Source organism: Jatropha curcas, chromosome 8, assembly GCF_041381405.1.
Source record: "Jatropha curcas cultivar XTBG-Jc1 chromosome 8, XTBG_Jcur_1.0, whole genome shotgun sequence".
Lineage (NCBI taxonomy): Eukaryota > Viridiplantae > Streptophyta > Magnoliopsida > Malpighiales > Euphorbiaceae > Jatropha > Jatropha curcas.
The window spans coordinates 7,938,975-7,956,407 of NC_143158.1; the positions used below are offsets into that span (position 1 = coordinate 7,938,975).

General features: G+C 31.6%; 1 protein-coding gene and 1 pseudogene across 4 annotated transcripts; one reads left to right on the plus strand and one right to left on the minus strand.

Moving 5' to 3' along the window:
* Nucleotides 1–5,806: 5,806 nt before the first annotated feature.
* LOC105634330 (F-box/kelch-repeat protein At1g22040) lies at nucleotides 5,807–8,205 on the plus strand. 3 transcript variants are annotated; one of them, XM_020679376.3, is made up of 3 exons: nucleotides 5,807–5,944; nucleotides 6,052–6,129; nucleotides 6,556–8,205. In XM_020679376.3, the coding sequence occupies exon 3, from the start codon at nucleotides 6,636–6,638 to the stop codon at nucleotides 8,055–8,057; it is 1,422 nt and encodes a 473-aa protein (XP_020535035.1). In that variant the 5' UTR covers nucleotides 5,807–5,944; nucleotides 6,052–6,129; nucleotides 6,556–6,635; the 3' UTR covers nucleotides 8,058–8,205. The 3 variants fall into 3 exon arrangements, with proteins under 3 accessions (XP_020535035.1, XP_089581452.1, XP_089581451.1); XM_089725326.1 differs by having other exon boundaries at nucleotides 5,913–5,944; nucleotides 6,011–6,129; XM_089725325.1 differs by lacking the exon at nucleotides 5,807–5,944 and having other exon boundaries at nucleotides 5,951–6,128; nucleotides 6,554–8,205.
* Nucleotides 8,206–8,897: 692 nt separating this feature from the next.
* Nucleotides 8,898–13,402, minus strand: LOC105634338 (putative LL-diaminopimelate aminotransferase, chloroplastic; annotated as a pseudogene). The gene is made up of 9 exons (XR_016322250.1): nucleotides 13,284–13,402; nucleotides 13,021–13,057; nucleotides 12,720–12,821; nucleotides 10,961–11,023; nucleotides 10,542–10,646; nucleotides 10,342–10,392; nucleotides 9,816–10,132; nucleotides 9,367–9,561; nucleotides 8,898–9,273 (listed from the first exon to the last, which is right to left on the minus strand). The product of XR_016322250.1 is annotated as a putative LL-diaminopimelate aminotransferase, chloroplastic (transcript).
* Nucleotides 13,403–17,433: the final 4,031 nt, after the last annotated feature.

The following is a 17,433-nucleotide window of genomic DNA, read 5'->3' on the forward strand; positions in this document are numbered from 1 at the left end:
TTTTGTTTGATCAAATTCTTCAATTCCCACAAGCCAACCACAATTTCAGGCCAATGATAAATACTACCCAGACTCACTCATGAAACGGCTTAGGTTTGGGCAGATGTAGTTTGATCAAATCCAATAATCAAAGTGAAAAGGAAAAGGTAATATCAACTTGGTTGCATCTTGTTTGGTAAATATATTGATTAGCTATGTTAAACCATTTAGTTCTCGTTCTAAAAAATGTTATTTTAGTTGTTAAATAAGAGACCAAATAATAGCAACATGATATTAAAAGCGAAGAATTAAATAGTTACATATTGGGACATGTAACCTCTAAAAATATACTTTTTGGACGATATGACTAAATAGTTTAATAAGATTAAATCTTAAAAATTAATCCGTAAATCTTATCTATCTTTGGAGAATTATGCCATTGTTGATGGAAATATCCAATTTTTTATTGAAAGAAACTTTCACTTGGTTTTCATTTTCCATTATCACACTAAATTTTGCTCATTGTAACCTGTAACTATGCCCAGTTCAAAATCCAACACAATGGAACCATTCCCATTGTCTGGATACACAGGAAACTATTTATACGAGGAAAACGAAGTACACACATTCAACTATTTACATGGAGCTTATTTGATATGAAATTATGAAAATTGATAATCATATGAACATGAATAGGGATATGGATAAACCTGCTGGATCCAATAGTTTCTCCTAAAAGGTAGAACTAGGGGGTGGTTACAGTGGGCCGCCCTCTAATTTTTTTTTTTTTTTTGAAGTTACGTCGTAAAATATAGAAAAATATACCATTTACCTATAATATAATAATTTTTTTTGATATCACCCCTTCTAAATATTGAAAAAAAAATTTCTCCCCTCTAATTACTTTTTCTGATTCCGCCACTACTGAACCTAAAAAAAATAGTTGGCGGATATGAATGCTAAACTCAGTGAATAATATTAGAAAAATACATATATACAATATCATATGAACCCTAATGTCATGGAATACGCAGAGACATGTAAACTAGTTGGTTTTTAGAAGTTAATTTTAAATTAAATTAATAAAAATCATTAATAAGCACTCTATTCTCAGCCTCTGTCTTGATCAATTGTCTCTCACTCTTTCTATAATAACAATTATTCATCACTAAAAGCAAATGCCTACTGAAAATCTTAAGAAATAAAAAAAATATCAAACATCACAAAGCCATAGACACCACATCAGATAAATAGAAAAACTAGCAATCCCAAATTGATTCTTCTATTTAATCTGTTGATTATTAAAGGATGTGAATTTTTGCAGACGATCGAAGATGGAGATTAAGATAAAAGGAAGGAGATGCTTGATTGATTAAAGTAAAAAATTTCAAAAATGAATGTGTTCAGGAACCCTCACTTGAGAGAGGAAAATTTGTGAAATAGAAATTTCGATAAAAATGGGACTTTGTGAGCCCCCTTTCAAGCGCCATGGGAAAGAGCCGAAAGACGAAGTCAATCCGGACGGGCCCTTTGGTTGGTTCGTCACGGAAACTGGGAGGAACTCCTTACGGTTCCTTAGTTTGTTTGATTAGTCATGGCTCGATTTAACGCTTATGTGATATCGGGTTAGCTCTTTGGAGCGATTTAACAAGTTTGTGTTGTGTTAGATTCACCACCTTAATTTTTTTTTTTTTTTTTGAGGAAAAGATTAAGGAAAAAATCCTATGATTGACTCCATTTTGAGTTTCCCTTTTGGATAAAATGCACTAACCTCGAATCATTAGGTTTGGAGACTAGGTTTTCAGCTTGATTTGAATTAATAGTTTGGGTCATAAGTGAGAAATCAAAATATTGTTTTGCATGAACATCAGTTTATCAATGCATGGAGATACTTATAATGCATGGCAATATCAAAAATATAGTGCATTAAAAGTAATAAATAGATAAATGGTGTAATTTGAAAGGGAGTCCAACTCTAGCCTCGTTTATCGAGAATTCTAAATCGTGCGACACATTTCCCTAAGTTCCGACCAGTCAGTTTGGTCGGGGGGTCTGCTACCTAGGCTGAAATCCATAGGTATGCCTTCACACCTTATTTGTATGAGGATCAGGGCGCACGAAGTTCTACTATCAATTAGGTTGGTAGGCCTTTTCAGATGCTACTCGAGGAGTGGGCTTTAAAGGGGTTTGCCGAGCAGATTGAGCTTAATTTGGAAAACTAATTTTATGGTTTTGCCAGACAGACCCTGCTTCAGAACTTGTTATGTGCCGGACAGATCGGGCTTAACAGTTTATAAGGTGCTGGATGGACCGGGATGAATTAACAAAGTTTGAGTTGAGTGATTATACCCTAGAGTGCATGATACGGCCGGATCGGAGTTCCACGGTTGTTAACAACCAAAGAGGTGGAGTCTTCCTCCAAATCAAGCAAAGGTTGGGCACGAGAACCCTATTATAGTCTTATAATATTGTTAATTAACAAATTATTAATTAATCCTCGGATTAAATAATAATGAATTAGTTAACTAGTAGCTTTAGTTTAAGGAAGACCAAAGTGTTAATTAAAGTCGAAAGGATTGACTTTTAAGAACCAAGTCGGGCCTTAACTCAACTAAAGAAGAAGAGCAAGGTCGGACTATATAGCCTTAAAATCATTCACAAGGGAGAAACAGAGTCACTGATGTTGAGAAGCGCTCGATCAAGCAACAAGAGGTGTGTAAAAATGAAGGGGAGAGTGCCCTTTTATAGGTCAAGGAGCTATTGGGCCAAGGACATGACAATATCGAGATCCTCCTTTTTGGTATCGCCATGCTCTTTTTCGATACTGATTAAGGCCTTCGACATGCCATAAGTCGGCATCAAAAAGGGGATATTAGCGCAGGCTAGGGGCTGGTCAGCACCGATCGAGGCAAATTATTGCCCTACCCCTTCCATTTGTTTTTAGGGTTTTCGGGCTTTCGGAGGTCCTTCGAGACACAAACGACATCCGATCAAGCTAATTTTTGAGCTAATGGAACCATAATGGAATTTCCTAAAACTCAGTTCATGGTCAACAGACTTGCGAGCAAAAGTTTTAGGATAAGATTTAATTTCAGTCACAAACAACCATCAATGACGAAAAAAATTTTCAACAAAGATGGATTCAATCGTTGGAAGATGTCGTGATTCAAAGAGGGATGGGAGATGTAAGGAGAGAGAGAAATTTTATTATTTTTGGTTTATGCGTGATCGAAACGGAGCATTTGGTGTCTTGGGTTAAGTTAATGGAAGGTTGTGTAACGGGACCATTAAAATATTTTTGGAAAAATTATGATTTTATCCTTATTTTTTGTCAAAATTAACTAACATACCTCGTATTTTGAATATTATACTAAAATCTCCCTATGTTTTGCCTCCGTTAAACTCTCGTACCCTTTTATCTAATTTATATACTTTTTTCTCAAAATATGGGCCTCCTAAAACTTTAGCTACTGATTTTTTTAGTTTTTGAACCTCTTTATTTCTAAGCTCAAAGGCTTAATTTGTTAATTAAAACAACGAAATTGCCGAACTTTAAACTCAATTTGAAAGATATCTTAATTTTATGGTCAAGAAAATCTCTTTTGAAACAAGAGAATGCTAATAAAGTTTTAAGGTCTGACTAATTCTTTTGGTTCATGAGATTAGGTTTTTCTTTGAAATCAGCTACTTTGTTTATTTTAGATTATTGTTATAAGCAATTGATTAAAGATTTATTTCAGAAAATTTTTTTTTTCCTTTTTCCTTTTTGTATATCAGAATTAGAGTTTAGTGTTTGATGTTATATTATGATATCATAAATTAAACCGTCTCTCTTCACATAGTTTTTATATAATTAATAAATTGAATAACAAAAATGATAAATTTGATACATTATAACATTTTTTTAAAAAAAAAAAAAGAAGAAGAAGACTGAGTATTAATTATCTAAAAAATTTTGGAAATTTTACATCCTTGGTCTTATATTCAGAGAGCCTAGACAATGGTATGGAAAAAGAAAAATTTTATTAGTGTTAGGACATATTTTGAACGTGGTCTAAAATTTTTTATTTTTCATCTTTCAATTTTCAACTCATTTTTTTTTGGTTTGATTAAGTTCTTCAATTTCCACAAGCCTGTCAAATATTCAGGCTAGTGAAAAATACTACCCGGTCTCACTCATGAAACAGTTTAGGCTTGGACCAAATCCAATTTGATCAAGTCCAACAATCAAAGGGGCAAAAAAAAAAAAAAAAAAAAAAAAAAAAAAAAAAAAAAATGAGAAGGTAATATCAACTTGGTTCCGTCTTGTTTGGTAAATATACCAAGTATCTTTTAAAGTTTAGCTACATTAAACCATTCAGTCCTCGTTTTAAAGGTTGTTATTTCAATTGTTAAACAAGAGACTGAATAATAGTAATGCGAATAATTAAATAGTTACATATTGAGATACTTAATCTCTAAAAAGGTATTTTTTTGGGCGATATAACTAAATAGTTTAATGGGATTAGATCTTATAGATTAATCAATAAATCTTATTTATATTTGGGAAATTATGTCATTGTTAATGGAAGTATCAAATTTTTTATTGAAAGAAACTTCCACTTGATTTTCATTTTCTATTATCACACTACATTTTGTTCATTGTAACCTGTAAAACTATGCCCAATTCAAAATCCAACACAATGAAAACATTCCTGTTGTTTGGATATATAGGAAACTACTTATATGAGGAAAACTAAGGACTTACGTCCAATTATTTATACGGAGTTTATTTGATATGAAATTATAAAAGTTGATCATCATAAGAACATGAATAGAGATATAAATAAATCTGTTGGATTGAATGATTTCTCCTTCAACGGCGGAACTAGAGAATGATCTTAATTTAAATTTGTTTTTGAAAGTTACCTTATAAAATATAAAAAATTTTACTTTTTACCGATAAAATAATGATTTTTTTTATATTGCCTTTTATGAATATGGAAAAAAAAAAAATTCCCCCTCTCTAATTATTTTTTCTATTCCACCACAGAACATGAATATTCAAATTTTAGATAGAATGACTTATTAGTTGAAAGGGACCAAATCATAGGGATACATTCAATGTATTTTTCAAAAGACAAGTAATCGATTCCATCATATCATAGGGCCTAAATAATAATTTGTCTTTTATTTTCTTAAAAGGTTTTTGAATCACAACATATATATCATCATGACTTAGTTTTTAATATTTTAAATTAAGTTAACATTTTCAATTGTTGATATATCTCAATCTCAATTATTAAATTTTAAATCCACTCAAACTTGTATTTATTTTTTTCTTGGCTGATGGTAGTATAGGAGAATTGCTGATTTGGAAATAATAGCAACAATAATTATAATTAAAATTAGAAGAAAATTACATTTTTATCCTCATATTTTGATATAATTAATTATTTTGTTTTTATATTTTAAAAATTACAGTATCACTATAATTTGGATCCATTAAATGAAATTGTCATTCTATCCCATATTTGAGATTTAAATTGTTAAGTGCTAATAAAATTACAGGACAACTCTATACACATATAACTTTAAAGAGAAAAATTACAATTGTGTCCTTCTATTTTGACATAATTAATTAATTTGTCTTTATATTTTAAAAATTATACTATTTATTCTAGTTTGGATCCATTTATGAGTTATGAAAAGATAATTTTGTATAATGGAAAGAAATAAGATAAAATAGTTGACGTAGGGAAACCATTAGCTTAGCGTGGATATGGTATACTGTTGACGTAGGAACAGTGATGTGGCAAGTTGCGTACGATAAAGACAATATTGCCCTAACTTTAGTATTACTTTTTTTTTTCTTAATAAAATATTTAAAGAAAAATCAATTGCCTTCTTTTGACCACAAATCTGCTGTAATAACAGTGAAAACCTTTTCATCGATTTCTTGAAGGAGTCTTCTGTGAATTCAGAGGTAGTGTCTCGATTTGTTGATTTCTTCCTTCTGATTTTGATCCCTGATTTTCTTGTTTTCTTCCAGTTTAACCAACTGAAAATGTAATAAAGCGAGTTTTCTTTTAGATTTTCTTGGAAAGGATTTTCGCTGGAAACAGACAGGAAATGAGGTTCACTGAGCAAGGCAGTTTCCTTTTGAGCTAAGTTATGGGTTTGTTTAAGAGTTGTAAATTCTTTTTTATTTTGAGCTAATCATTCATTTTTCTGGTCTTAGCAGCTTTCAATTTATCATTTTTATTATGCTTTTTCTATTTCCTGAATAGTTGAGCCAGATTTTAATATTACTGGGCTTAATTTTGCTTATTTGGTAATGGGTATCTTTATTGTTACCCTTTCTCTACAGTTGGAGATTGGTTTATGTAATTTGTTTCTAGATTTCTAGATTGTGGTCTGTGGACTTTAGAAAATGCTTTGAATTCCAAGTGAAATTTCTGTTTGATTGCCAATAAAACTTTATAAATAGTGTGAACGGTTAATTTACGTGCCCTTTTACATGGACTTCATTTTAGAGAATGCTTTGACTTAGCAAGTAGATTGATACTGATAGTTCTCCTTGTTCTACACGTTCAGATGTGAAGTAGACTTAATAAGATAAAAGCTGGACAAGTACTATAGTTGGGTAGAAATCTGTAATGATCTGAAAGTTATCAATGGGCTCTCTATTAAGTGTGAATGGTTCCAAGACTGTAGCTGGCGAGGTTTTTGAGTTATTACAGAGTGAAGCTTGCAAGAGACAGAGGGTGTTATCGGCTTCTTGCGAGGGGAATCCAAGATTGATTCCTAGCCTTCCTGATGAGATATCAATTCAGATTCTTGCTAGACTTAATAGAATTTGTTACTTAAAAGTTAGATTAGTGTCTCGTGCTTGGAAATCAGCCATTATGAGTTCTGAACTGTTCAATGTGAGAAAAGAGCTTGGAACAACTGAGGAATGGCTTTATATATTAACAAAGGTCGAAGATGAAAAGTTTTTATGGTATGCCTTTGATCCATTGTCTAGAATATGGCAAAGGTTACCAACAATGCCCGGTGTTGTTTCTGAAGATGAGCCCAGAAAGGGTGTAGCAGCACTTCGAATGTTTGGTTCGAGTACCAAAATTGCTGACACAGTAAGAGGTTGGCTCAGGAAGAAAGGCACACTGGATCCATTACCCTTTCATGGCAGTGCCGTTGGAGCTGTTGATGGCTGCCTCTATGTGTTAGGGGGACTTTCTAAAGCTTCTGCTATGAGATGTGTGTGGCAATATAATCCAATACTAAATGTTTGGACTGAGATGAGCCCGATGTCCATTGGTAGAGCCTTTTGTAAGACAGGCATCTTAAACAACAAACTTTATGTTGTTGGAGGAGTTGCTAGAGACCGTGTTGGATTGACCTCGCTTCAATCTGCTGAAGTATTTGATCCTCAAACTGGTGTCTGGTCTGAAATTCCGAGTATGCCATTTTCGAAAGCTCAGGTGCTGCCTACTGCTTTTCTAGCTGATTTGCTCAAGCCTATTGCAACTGGAATGACATCATATCGTGGAAGGTTATTTGTAGCTCAGAGTTTATATTGTTGGCCTTTCTTTGTTGATGTTGGAGGAGAGGTTTATGATCCAGAGATAAATTCATGGGATCAAATGCCAACTGGCATGGGTGAGGGTTGGCCTGTAAAGCAGGCAGGAACAAAATTGAGTGTCACTGTTGAAGGCGAGTTGTATGCACTTGAACCATCTACTTCTCTTGATAGTGCTAGAATTAAGGTATATGATTACCAAAATGATACATGGAAAGTTCTGTTTGGAGATATTCCGATTTCTGACTGTAGTAACTCAGAATCTTCCTATTTACTAGCTAGTTTACTTGGACAGCTCCATATAATCACTAAAGATGCCAACAGTATCACAATTATGCAGACAGATACACGCAATCATTTAACTTCCTCTGTACCATCTTCATCATTTTCATGCAATGGCTCCTTTTGTGAACCAGCTGAGTCTTCGGCAGTATCAGAAACACATATTTGGAGGATCATTGCCACTAGGAATGGCCGGTCTACTGATCTGGTTAGTTGCCAGACCCTTGATCTTTAGTTTCCTACGTGGCTAGAACTTTCTTGTAATTTATTATGCCTATGAATGCTCTATTTATATTACTACATTCTTATTTCCACTATAAAGAGATTTTACTTGACAGAAAAGAAATAAATCATATATATATAATATTATCTTGGTATTGAAACCTTGGTTAAGAGATAGCACTTAACATTTTATACATTCCTATGTGGTTGTGTGTTGAAAAAATAAGGTAGTTTACTGAAAAGTAATAAGATAGATAGGGGATTTTTTTTTTTTTCTCCCTTTCATTTTTCCCTTTTGAGTGAATATACTTTATGCTTGCTACTTGAATGCTCTCTTCTTCGAGTACATTTGGTTTTTAATGGCTCATATTAGCAGCTAATGATGCTTGATTTGCTTATCTATTTGACTGGCAACATGTTTGATATTGAGGACTAGGATACAAGAAACATAGTTGAAAGTTACAATTGTAGAGTCATTTCTTATCAATAGAATGTTTCTATCCTATTCATCTGATGCTAGGGTTAAAGTTTGATGTCAAATCAGGCAATTCACATAAGAAAGTAGCCACAATCTCATTGAAAATAAAATGAGTGAAAAAAATTGTTAAAAAAAAAATTATTATAGCTCATAAACACAAGGTAAGGGTAACATTGTCATTTTAATTAGTGAAGAAAGGTTATCGAGTATATTTAAGAATTTTGGACTGGATTTTTAACCAATCCTAAACAGATGATGAACAGCAAGAACTATTATTATTATTATTTAAAGACTTGAGTTTCTAAAATCCAATTAAAATATGTGAAATTTTGTCATTTATCACAGCATTTCTGCAGCTGCCACAACCTCGATGGCTACTTTAGATTGTGATATGGCGATTCACCATTTCTATTATTTAGTTGAGAAATTTGTAGAACAAACAGTAAGGTTTTCTTTTTCCTAAGAGGAAAGGTTTTTAAGCCTCTTTGAAGCTTCCAGGATAGTTTCTGTGTCCAAAAGCACTAATTCTCAAAAACTCTTCACCACGGGGACCAAATCCAGAACCTGGTACAGTTATAATATTTGTCTTATCTAGAATCTCATCAAACAAATCCCATGATTTTGAACCAGGAAAATGCACCCAAACATATGGGGCATTTTCACCTCCATATGCCTTTGGACCAATAAAAGCAAGAGTGTCGAGTAATAATTTTGCATTCTCCATATAGTACTTAACCATGGAATGAACAGCCTGCAAGAAGTTTCCAAACTTTAGGTCAGTTACATAACTTTATTGTACTAGAAGGCATTCTTGTAGGAAACTAAGTGCTGTATCCAATCTTACCATAAAACCTTCTGAGGAAAGGCATGCCAGTCCCCCAGCCTGAGCTATATTTGATGCTCCATTGAAGCAAGTGCATACAACACGATTGAAGTCATTTATTACTGAAAAGTACAGTTCTTACGGAATATTTGTCCAACCCAGGCGAACACCGGTGAAGCCAGCAAATTTAGAGAAAGATGAGATTTCAATTGCAACCTGGAAGAGAAATAATAGGAAAAAAATGTGCTTTAATAACATAAATCTATTTCATAATAAGCTTCAAGCAGATTCATTATGTCTTATGTAGGCAGAATTGACATATTTAGTGTAGATAGATTTTGCACATAGCAATTAGTAAATAGAAACAACAATTCTGAAATTCAACGACTTAGAATAAACAGATGGATTAAGCATATAAATTGCTTTTTAATCAATACTCCAATAAACACAACCACAGTGTCGGCTCTTACCTCTTTAGCTCCCGGAATTTCGAAGATTGATCAAGATGAATCATTGCTACCATAAAGTGCATAAGCAGAGTCAAAAATTATAATCGAACCATTCTCCTTTGCGAACTTCACAAGATCCTCCAATTGCTGTCGCGTTGCTGCATGACCAGTGGGATTATTTGGAGAACAAAAGAAGATTAAATCTGTTCTTTTTGGATAATTCAGGAAAAAAGTTATTTTCCGGCTCACTTTTCATGTACTCAAATGTTCTTATACGTCCCACTTTTTTTTTCAAAATCACCAGCTTGACCAATTATGACACTTGTATCTATATAAGCCTGTCTCAGATCAATTTTACATTTAAAATATATATTTTATATATATATATATATATATATATATATATATATATATATATATATCAGCAAAGTTAACATGCCAATAAAAATGAAAATCGATAACTTAAAACTACCATCATCTGGAAATGCTAAAACAAAAAAAGAAATCATATTGAAAGGTAATAGAAAGGAAAAAAAAAAAATATCGCCGGAAATGATGGATCCTGCACTGCTATTGTCACGCTGGAACCAAAAAGCAGCTGTAAAGAAATTATAATTTAGTGTTTAAGTAAGCTGAGTTTAATAAAATCTACAGATTATTTCCAGTTGTAGGTTGGAGGTTGTAAAGCATATCAAATATAAAGGCCACTGTTCATACAGAAGAAGAAAAAGTTAAATGATTGGATACCTGAAGGCGAGCAATGTCACACTGTGAACCGTCTGATATAAAAATTTCTGCATCTTTTACCTGCACATCTTTGTAAAATGTTTCTGCAATTGCTTTTCTCAATGCCTGCCAATGACAAACATGTTTAACCTTTTGCAGACTTTGTTGCACACAGTACACGTAAAGAAATTGCAGGAAATAACAGATTGCTTATTGAAATATATAAGTTGCTACTTAAAGATCAACAGCATGGTAGACTTTAAAATTTTCCATTTATGCAAAAACTGTAGACAGCCATAAAATGTACTTGGATGCAGAAACAGAATGGTATTACCACCAACACTTGCAAAATTAAGAACCGAGCAAATACAATAGAATCAAGAAAAATACAGCACGCAAAAAACAGATAAATTTTCAAAAAGTAACAGTCATACTCCTACCTTATTCCCCTGCTCAGCTCCATATCCCCTATAACCTTCTACTGTAGAAAGGGCACGAGCATGCTGCAAAAGAAAATTTTTTCATTATCTGTCAGGATGAAAAAAAATTTCATTTTCTTCTATCCTGAAGCTATTATTCCACATCATTTAGAATCAACTCCTAACCTTCTTTTCTCGAGCAATTTAGAGATAAGAGCATGGAACAATAAGATAAGAGAGATACTGAACTTTAAATCATTAATAACATCAACAACTATATGCACATCGTATACTGTTTACCATTGGTCTTTGCTATTCAGCTCATTAACATGTCCAGAAAACTGATATTGATATGAGGATAGCTAAAGTAGGGCATGTTTCAAACAGTTTGCACTTGTTTGTTCAAGGTTAAGATTAGGAAATTTGCACCAGTGAATTTGAAAAAATTACAGGAGGCAGAAAATAAAAGCCAACTGTGAACAGTGCACACATATTCAATTCTGGTCTCAATTAATAATTGTTCTGTGAAGCTCTGGTTGCTAACTTCCAGAACTGCCTCCTGAGTTTGTCGAGGAATCCAGTTAAGCTTTTATTATTTAATATATATCACTCTCTTCACAGAAGAGTGGAAAAAGTTTTTACCAGTTCCTAGGGCCGTTAGTGGACCGGTTTGGTTCTGTTTGAGGTAAGAATCGAACCAAACCTAAAGTGGTGGTTTGAAAAAAATTAAAACTAAACCAAGCTAAACCATGAATATTTCAAATCAAACCAAACCTTTAATGGTGATTTGATTTTGTTTGGGCGGTTTAAAAGAAGAGAAATTAAACTTATTCATCTATTTAATAAGAAAAAAAATAAAAGATTAAGACTATACTAAATATAGAAAATGACTTTAAGTAGCTATTCAAAGTTTTCAAATTAATTTTTTTAAATGTTTATTGTAAGTTTGGTCTAAAAAAGATTATATATTCAATGAGACGTTGATTAAGCAACGACAACAACAACCAAAGCTTTAATCCCAAACTAGTGGGGGTCGACTATATAAATCTCTTTATTTCAAATATTCATTTTGATTAGGTTAAAGTCAATGCAAAGTAAAATATAAGTCAAGAAAAAAGTTTTAAAATACTTTTTGTAAAAATATTTTTGAAGAGAAATTTTAAAACAACAAGACATTGATTAAGCAATTTATAAATATAGAATTTAAATGTTAATTTATTTCTATATTTAGTACGAACAAAATTACAAAAAACTATAGTTTTGCTCATGTATAAATTGTCCACAATTTATACGAATCTATTTTCCATGAATCTTAACATTTGAATTTTTTATAAATAATTATATAATTTACTTAATTAATATGATATTAAGTTTTAATTATTATCCAATATAAACTAATCCCACAATTTACTATCCAATATAAATTAATCAATGAAAAGGAAATATATATATACAGTTTGATTTAGTTTGGGCGGTTTTGACTCCAAAACTGGAAACCATACTAAAAGCTCAGTTAAATTTCATAAACCAAAGTAAACTATCAATTTTTTAAAACCGCAGTTTTGGATCGATTTGGATCGGCTTGAGCGGTTTGGGTAGTTTAATGAACACCTCTACCAATTTCTATATGCAAACTAGACTTCTTCAACTCAAGCAGAATTGCTTTATTCCAGACTCTTCAAACCAAACACCAAATAAAATTAGGCATATTTCATATTTCAGCACTATTGGGAGTTAAGGAACAAAATTTGAATTTAAAAGGGCAGGAAGCAATGATTACTTCTGCCATGCTGACTGCTATGATGTCTGGTATAGGCTCTGTGGCGTCACCGATTCCTAGGCTTATCAACTTTGCATCTGGGTATTTCTCAACATGTTGAAGCTATCTGGTTCAAAGCCAAACAAAACCATTAGCATAAGGAATGTGAGTAGTCCACCAATTGCATTAAACTACAAACTAAGCAAAAATCTTGACATATTACTCTGGAAATAAGAAAGAAAAGCTAGAGAACTGTTTATAAGAGTAAAAAGAAAATCCAAAACTAATTAACGAGAGGGAAATATGAGATCTTATGAGGAACCTCAGGAAACAAATAGCCATTATGTAACTTCACCATGCTGTGGTACCTCGGTTTGAAAAGCTATGCTCACACAACGTTAGCTATTCATGGATTCATCTAAAGATCATTAAAAGAATATAGGCCTTAAGCAGTCATAATACAAGCACATACCAGCTCGCTCCTTCTGAATTTTCAATCTGTGTAACAATCCACACTCAAATGGAGAAGTACAATAAGCACAACAAAGGAATAAGTATGCACAAATGAAAAGGAAAGCAACACACTTTTCATTCATAGTCAAGAGATCATAGCAGTACCTGGCATGGGGAATCATAGGCCACAAAAAATTTCTATATGGCATAGAATTGCAAGTTGAAAAGTTGTACATTTTGAGTTCGAAATTTTACTTATGGAAAGACTTCTAAAATATTCACTGTGATGTGAGATGAGGAGTGGCAACAATTTTAGTCTCCCGCATTGACAGATATATATAGATGCTAACAGCAGTCAATTAACACTCAAAAAACTTTCATAAAAAAAGCATGTGATTCTTAACCTGGATTTAATTCAAATTTCAAAAAGGTGACAAATGCAGATTTATGCACTGGAAGATGACAACGTGTAAAAATCAGTCGGTTCACATGACATGTCAATATCTTATTTGTTGATAATAGTGGTTGAGATTGGAGTATTCATGTACACGGTTGTTTATTAGCAAACTACCATTATTCCACATATCCACCTACTTTGTTTCTTTTTCCAAGTTTTTATTGGTGTGATCATCTTGACTAGTATAATTGGAAAACTGACAAAAGTTCCTGCCTTCATACCACTAGTGTTAAGCCCTACAATTTCCTTGAAAAATACAAAGTGAATGATACCAGTTGAAAGAAGTATATTTACTTTCTACATTTTCAGTGCAAGTGCCCGTGATACCAGTTGCATCTTATACAATTCTGGGAACTCCAGAGTGCACACACACACATAAACAGGTAGTCCAATGGATATCATTCCCCATTCCACATTTCATAAAGCAAATTGTCAACAAAGAGTAAAATGCTTTGTTCCTTTATTAACACAATGCAGCCTTGCGGCTAGCATTTCTCGCACAACCCTCCAAACTATTATTAGACAACTCAACCCCTTGAATTTTGGCAATTAAGGAGAAAGCTTATCACCACTAGAAAAAAATGTTATAATGCAGCATGGGTTTCTTAACAATAAATTTGAAGTTCAAGCCAAAAAAAAAACAAAAGACAAGTCAAAAATCAGAATGAAATAAATATGTATGTCCCCTTCAATAAGGCAAGATAGTATTTCCTCTGTCAGGTCTTCCATCAGACAATGGAAAATTAAGGACAATTCTAACTTCAAAAGTCTTTGATGAACAGAATTAAACAATATCTGAAGTCAAAAACAATGAATTTCCACACATGATTCCAATATCAGCTCACCTAATCCTGAGTAATATGCATAGAATTTTCTGAAATTTTATGGCATTTATATGGGAATATCCTGAAAAGAAAAAAAGACATTCATAAAGGTGCAAATACAGCTACATACATGCAGGAACATTCAGAGTAACTAGTCTCATAATGTCAAGAATGCCAAATTGACTAATACCATTGCATAGAATTGAAGTTCAATCACATTTTAATGGGTAAAATAAGAAAAAGTTAAGCAAACAAAACCAATTTCACTTGGAAGCTGCAAAATAATTACAGTGAAAAAGACTACTGCCTATTGCCCAGTATGAAACATGAAAAAGCTTGTCATAAAAACAAAAAAGGCTAGCTAAAAGCTCAGCAATTAAAAAAGAACAGGATTTGACAAAATAAAAAACTCGGACCTTTCTCCTGAACTTAGTTTTGCAATACCTTGATAAAAAAACAAACAATAAAAACACAAGTCAAAGGAGACCCGTAACCATAAACAATATTCCATTAAAAGACATCTCTATGACCTTGACATTCACATTGGGTCAACAAAATCAAAGGTTCAATGAACACAAAACTTTTCTTTCTTCAATTTAAAAATCAAGCAAAAGCAGTCAAGAATCAAAATTTTAATATATGCCAAGAAGATGAGAATAATAACAATAAGCATACAGAACAGCTCAACACCTAACCTCAGACTTGGAATTGCAACAAAAAACCAAATTTCACAAAAAACAAAAAAAAAAAAAAAGGCAAAGAGTAGAAAGCAGAAAATAAAAATGCAGGGCTACCCTTTTCAGCACAGGTCACCAAAAGCAATGGAGAAAGAAAAAGATGTTGTGGAACGAAGGACACTACCATCCTCATTAATTACTCCACCTCCGTTCGGTAAAAGCCCAGTTTAGACTTTGGACAAGGGAGAAATAAAACGGAAGGTTAAACTGGAATAAGTGGTTGAATTTTGATATTTCAAAACTCATCTTAGAGACTTATAGTCTGTTTACTTATTGAAGAAACATTGCCCATTTGTCCTAGTGGAGAGGCCGGTGTTAGTTCTTTGTTTCTTAAAATGTAAAAATTTTTATTTTTATTTTTATTTTTAAATGTTTAAAAAAAATTTTCTATAATAAGGAAATAGCTTAAAAAGTAATTTTTATTTGTTTTTATATCGTTTTTTTTTTTTTTTTCGAAAGGTAATGTTTTTATATCGTGTTTGGTTTACTGTGTTTCTGGTTATTGATATCCATCGACTATTTGCAGATTTTTTTTTTTTTTTTTTTTTTTTTTTTGCCTATAACCACCGGTAATTTGTGGTTGTTGATATGGTAAAGTTTTTTTTTTTGCTTCCGGATCTATAACCACCATATTCAAAGTCCACAAGTGGCAATTTTTATATCAAAGATTTAAACTGGAAATTTATAATTAAAGGAAAAAAAAATTTCGAACATTCTATCTAGCCAATATTGATGACTCTTGCAAATTATTAGTAGTTAGTGATCGATAATTGTTATGAAATGGCTATTGCTAAAATGCAAAATGGCTATTTTAATAAATACGTATATGTGTATATATTAATGTATATATTATTTTTTTACTTTAATGTAGTAGATAAATAAAAATATTAATTTATAATTATATCTAATTTTTATTTATTATTTTTAAAAGTTATCATAAAATGATCACATAAAAATAAGTTTTCTTGTAAGTTTAAACTTATTATAAATAAATGATAGTGAAAATGGTGAACTTGTGAACTCTGAGATGGTTTCTGATGATAAGCAATTCAGGATTAAAACAATCAAAAAATTGTAATGATATTCGGGCTGATGGAAATGATCATTGTTTGGTTATAGGTATTGAATAATCAAATAGAAGAATAACGATAACTAACATTAGATTGTAAACACATTTGATGATTGCTTGGATATATGTACTTATTTTCACGATCCATCACGAATTGTCCCCTTGTTTGGAGGGGACTATTTGAAAAAAAAAAAAAAAGAAAATAACTATGAAAAACATTTATGAAAACATTTTCTCTTGTTTGGGAAAGCAGAGGAAAATATTAAAGGAAATAATATTTTTTTATTTTTTATCCACGTCCACATATTTTGGACCTCCCCAATTTGAAAAGAAAATAATGGAGGAAAGTTAAAATTTTATTCATTTTTATTGAATTACCCAAATGCTCCAATTAATTAATAAATTATAACTGTTTTTAAAATACCTTATTGTTTAAGTGAGGACATAATTGTCAATTTTCAATAATAATATTTTCTTTCCTGTAAAATTTTATTTTTGCAAATAAAGGAAAATAAATCTATTTTCTTGCTTCATTTTATCTACACACAAGGATGAAAAATAACTATAGGACGAAAATTAATAATTCCTCGTTATTTTTCTCTAATATTTTCCTTTCTCTCCTTTCCAAATAAAGGGTGAAAGTTTAGGGTTAACAGAGATGACGAGTGTTTGATTATAAATAATAATAATTATAAATAATAATTAACGTTAAATATAAACGAGGCTAAGTGTACAGATTAAAAAATTGAATTACAAACTGAATTAATTTTATTTAATTTAGTTCGACTCAAGTTAGTAATTTGTTTTGCTTTGACTTTACATATTCAAACATTTATTCTTCAATCTTAAAATTCATAAAAATGTAATTGAAATAATTAAATTTCTTCAAATGCCATAATTAAATCTTAAAACTCATAAAAATGAAAAGAAAATCATCATTTAATAATAAATTATGGGAGAGAAAAAAAAGTGATTAAAAAAAGAAGAAATGTTGAAAAATTTCTCAAAGTGAGATAAAAGCAAATGCTAAAATATTAGTCTTCCTCTCTTAAAGAAAGTGCCATATCAACATATTCTAAAAACAAGAACTGAATTCAAAGCAAATTTGTCTTATTTGTTTAATTTCAGCATTATTTTGCATTTTCAACTTATGTATATTCAATTCATTAGTAATATATTGGAAACGCAAGCCAAG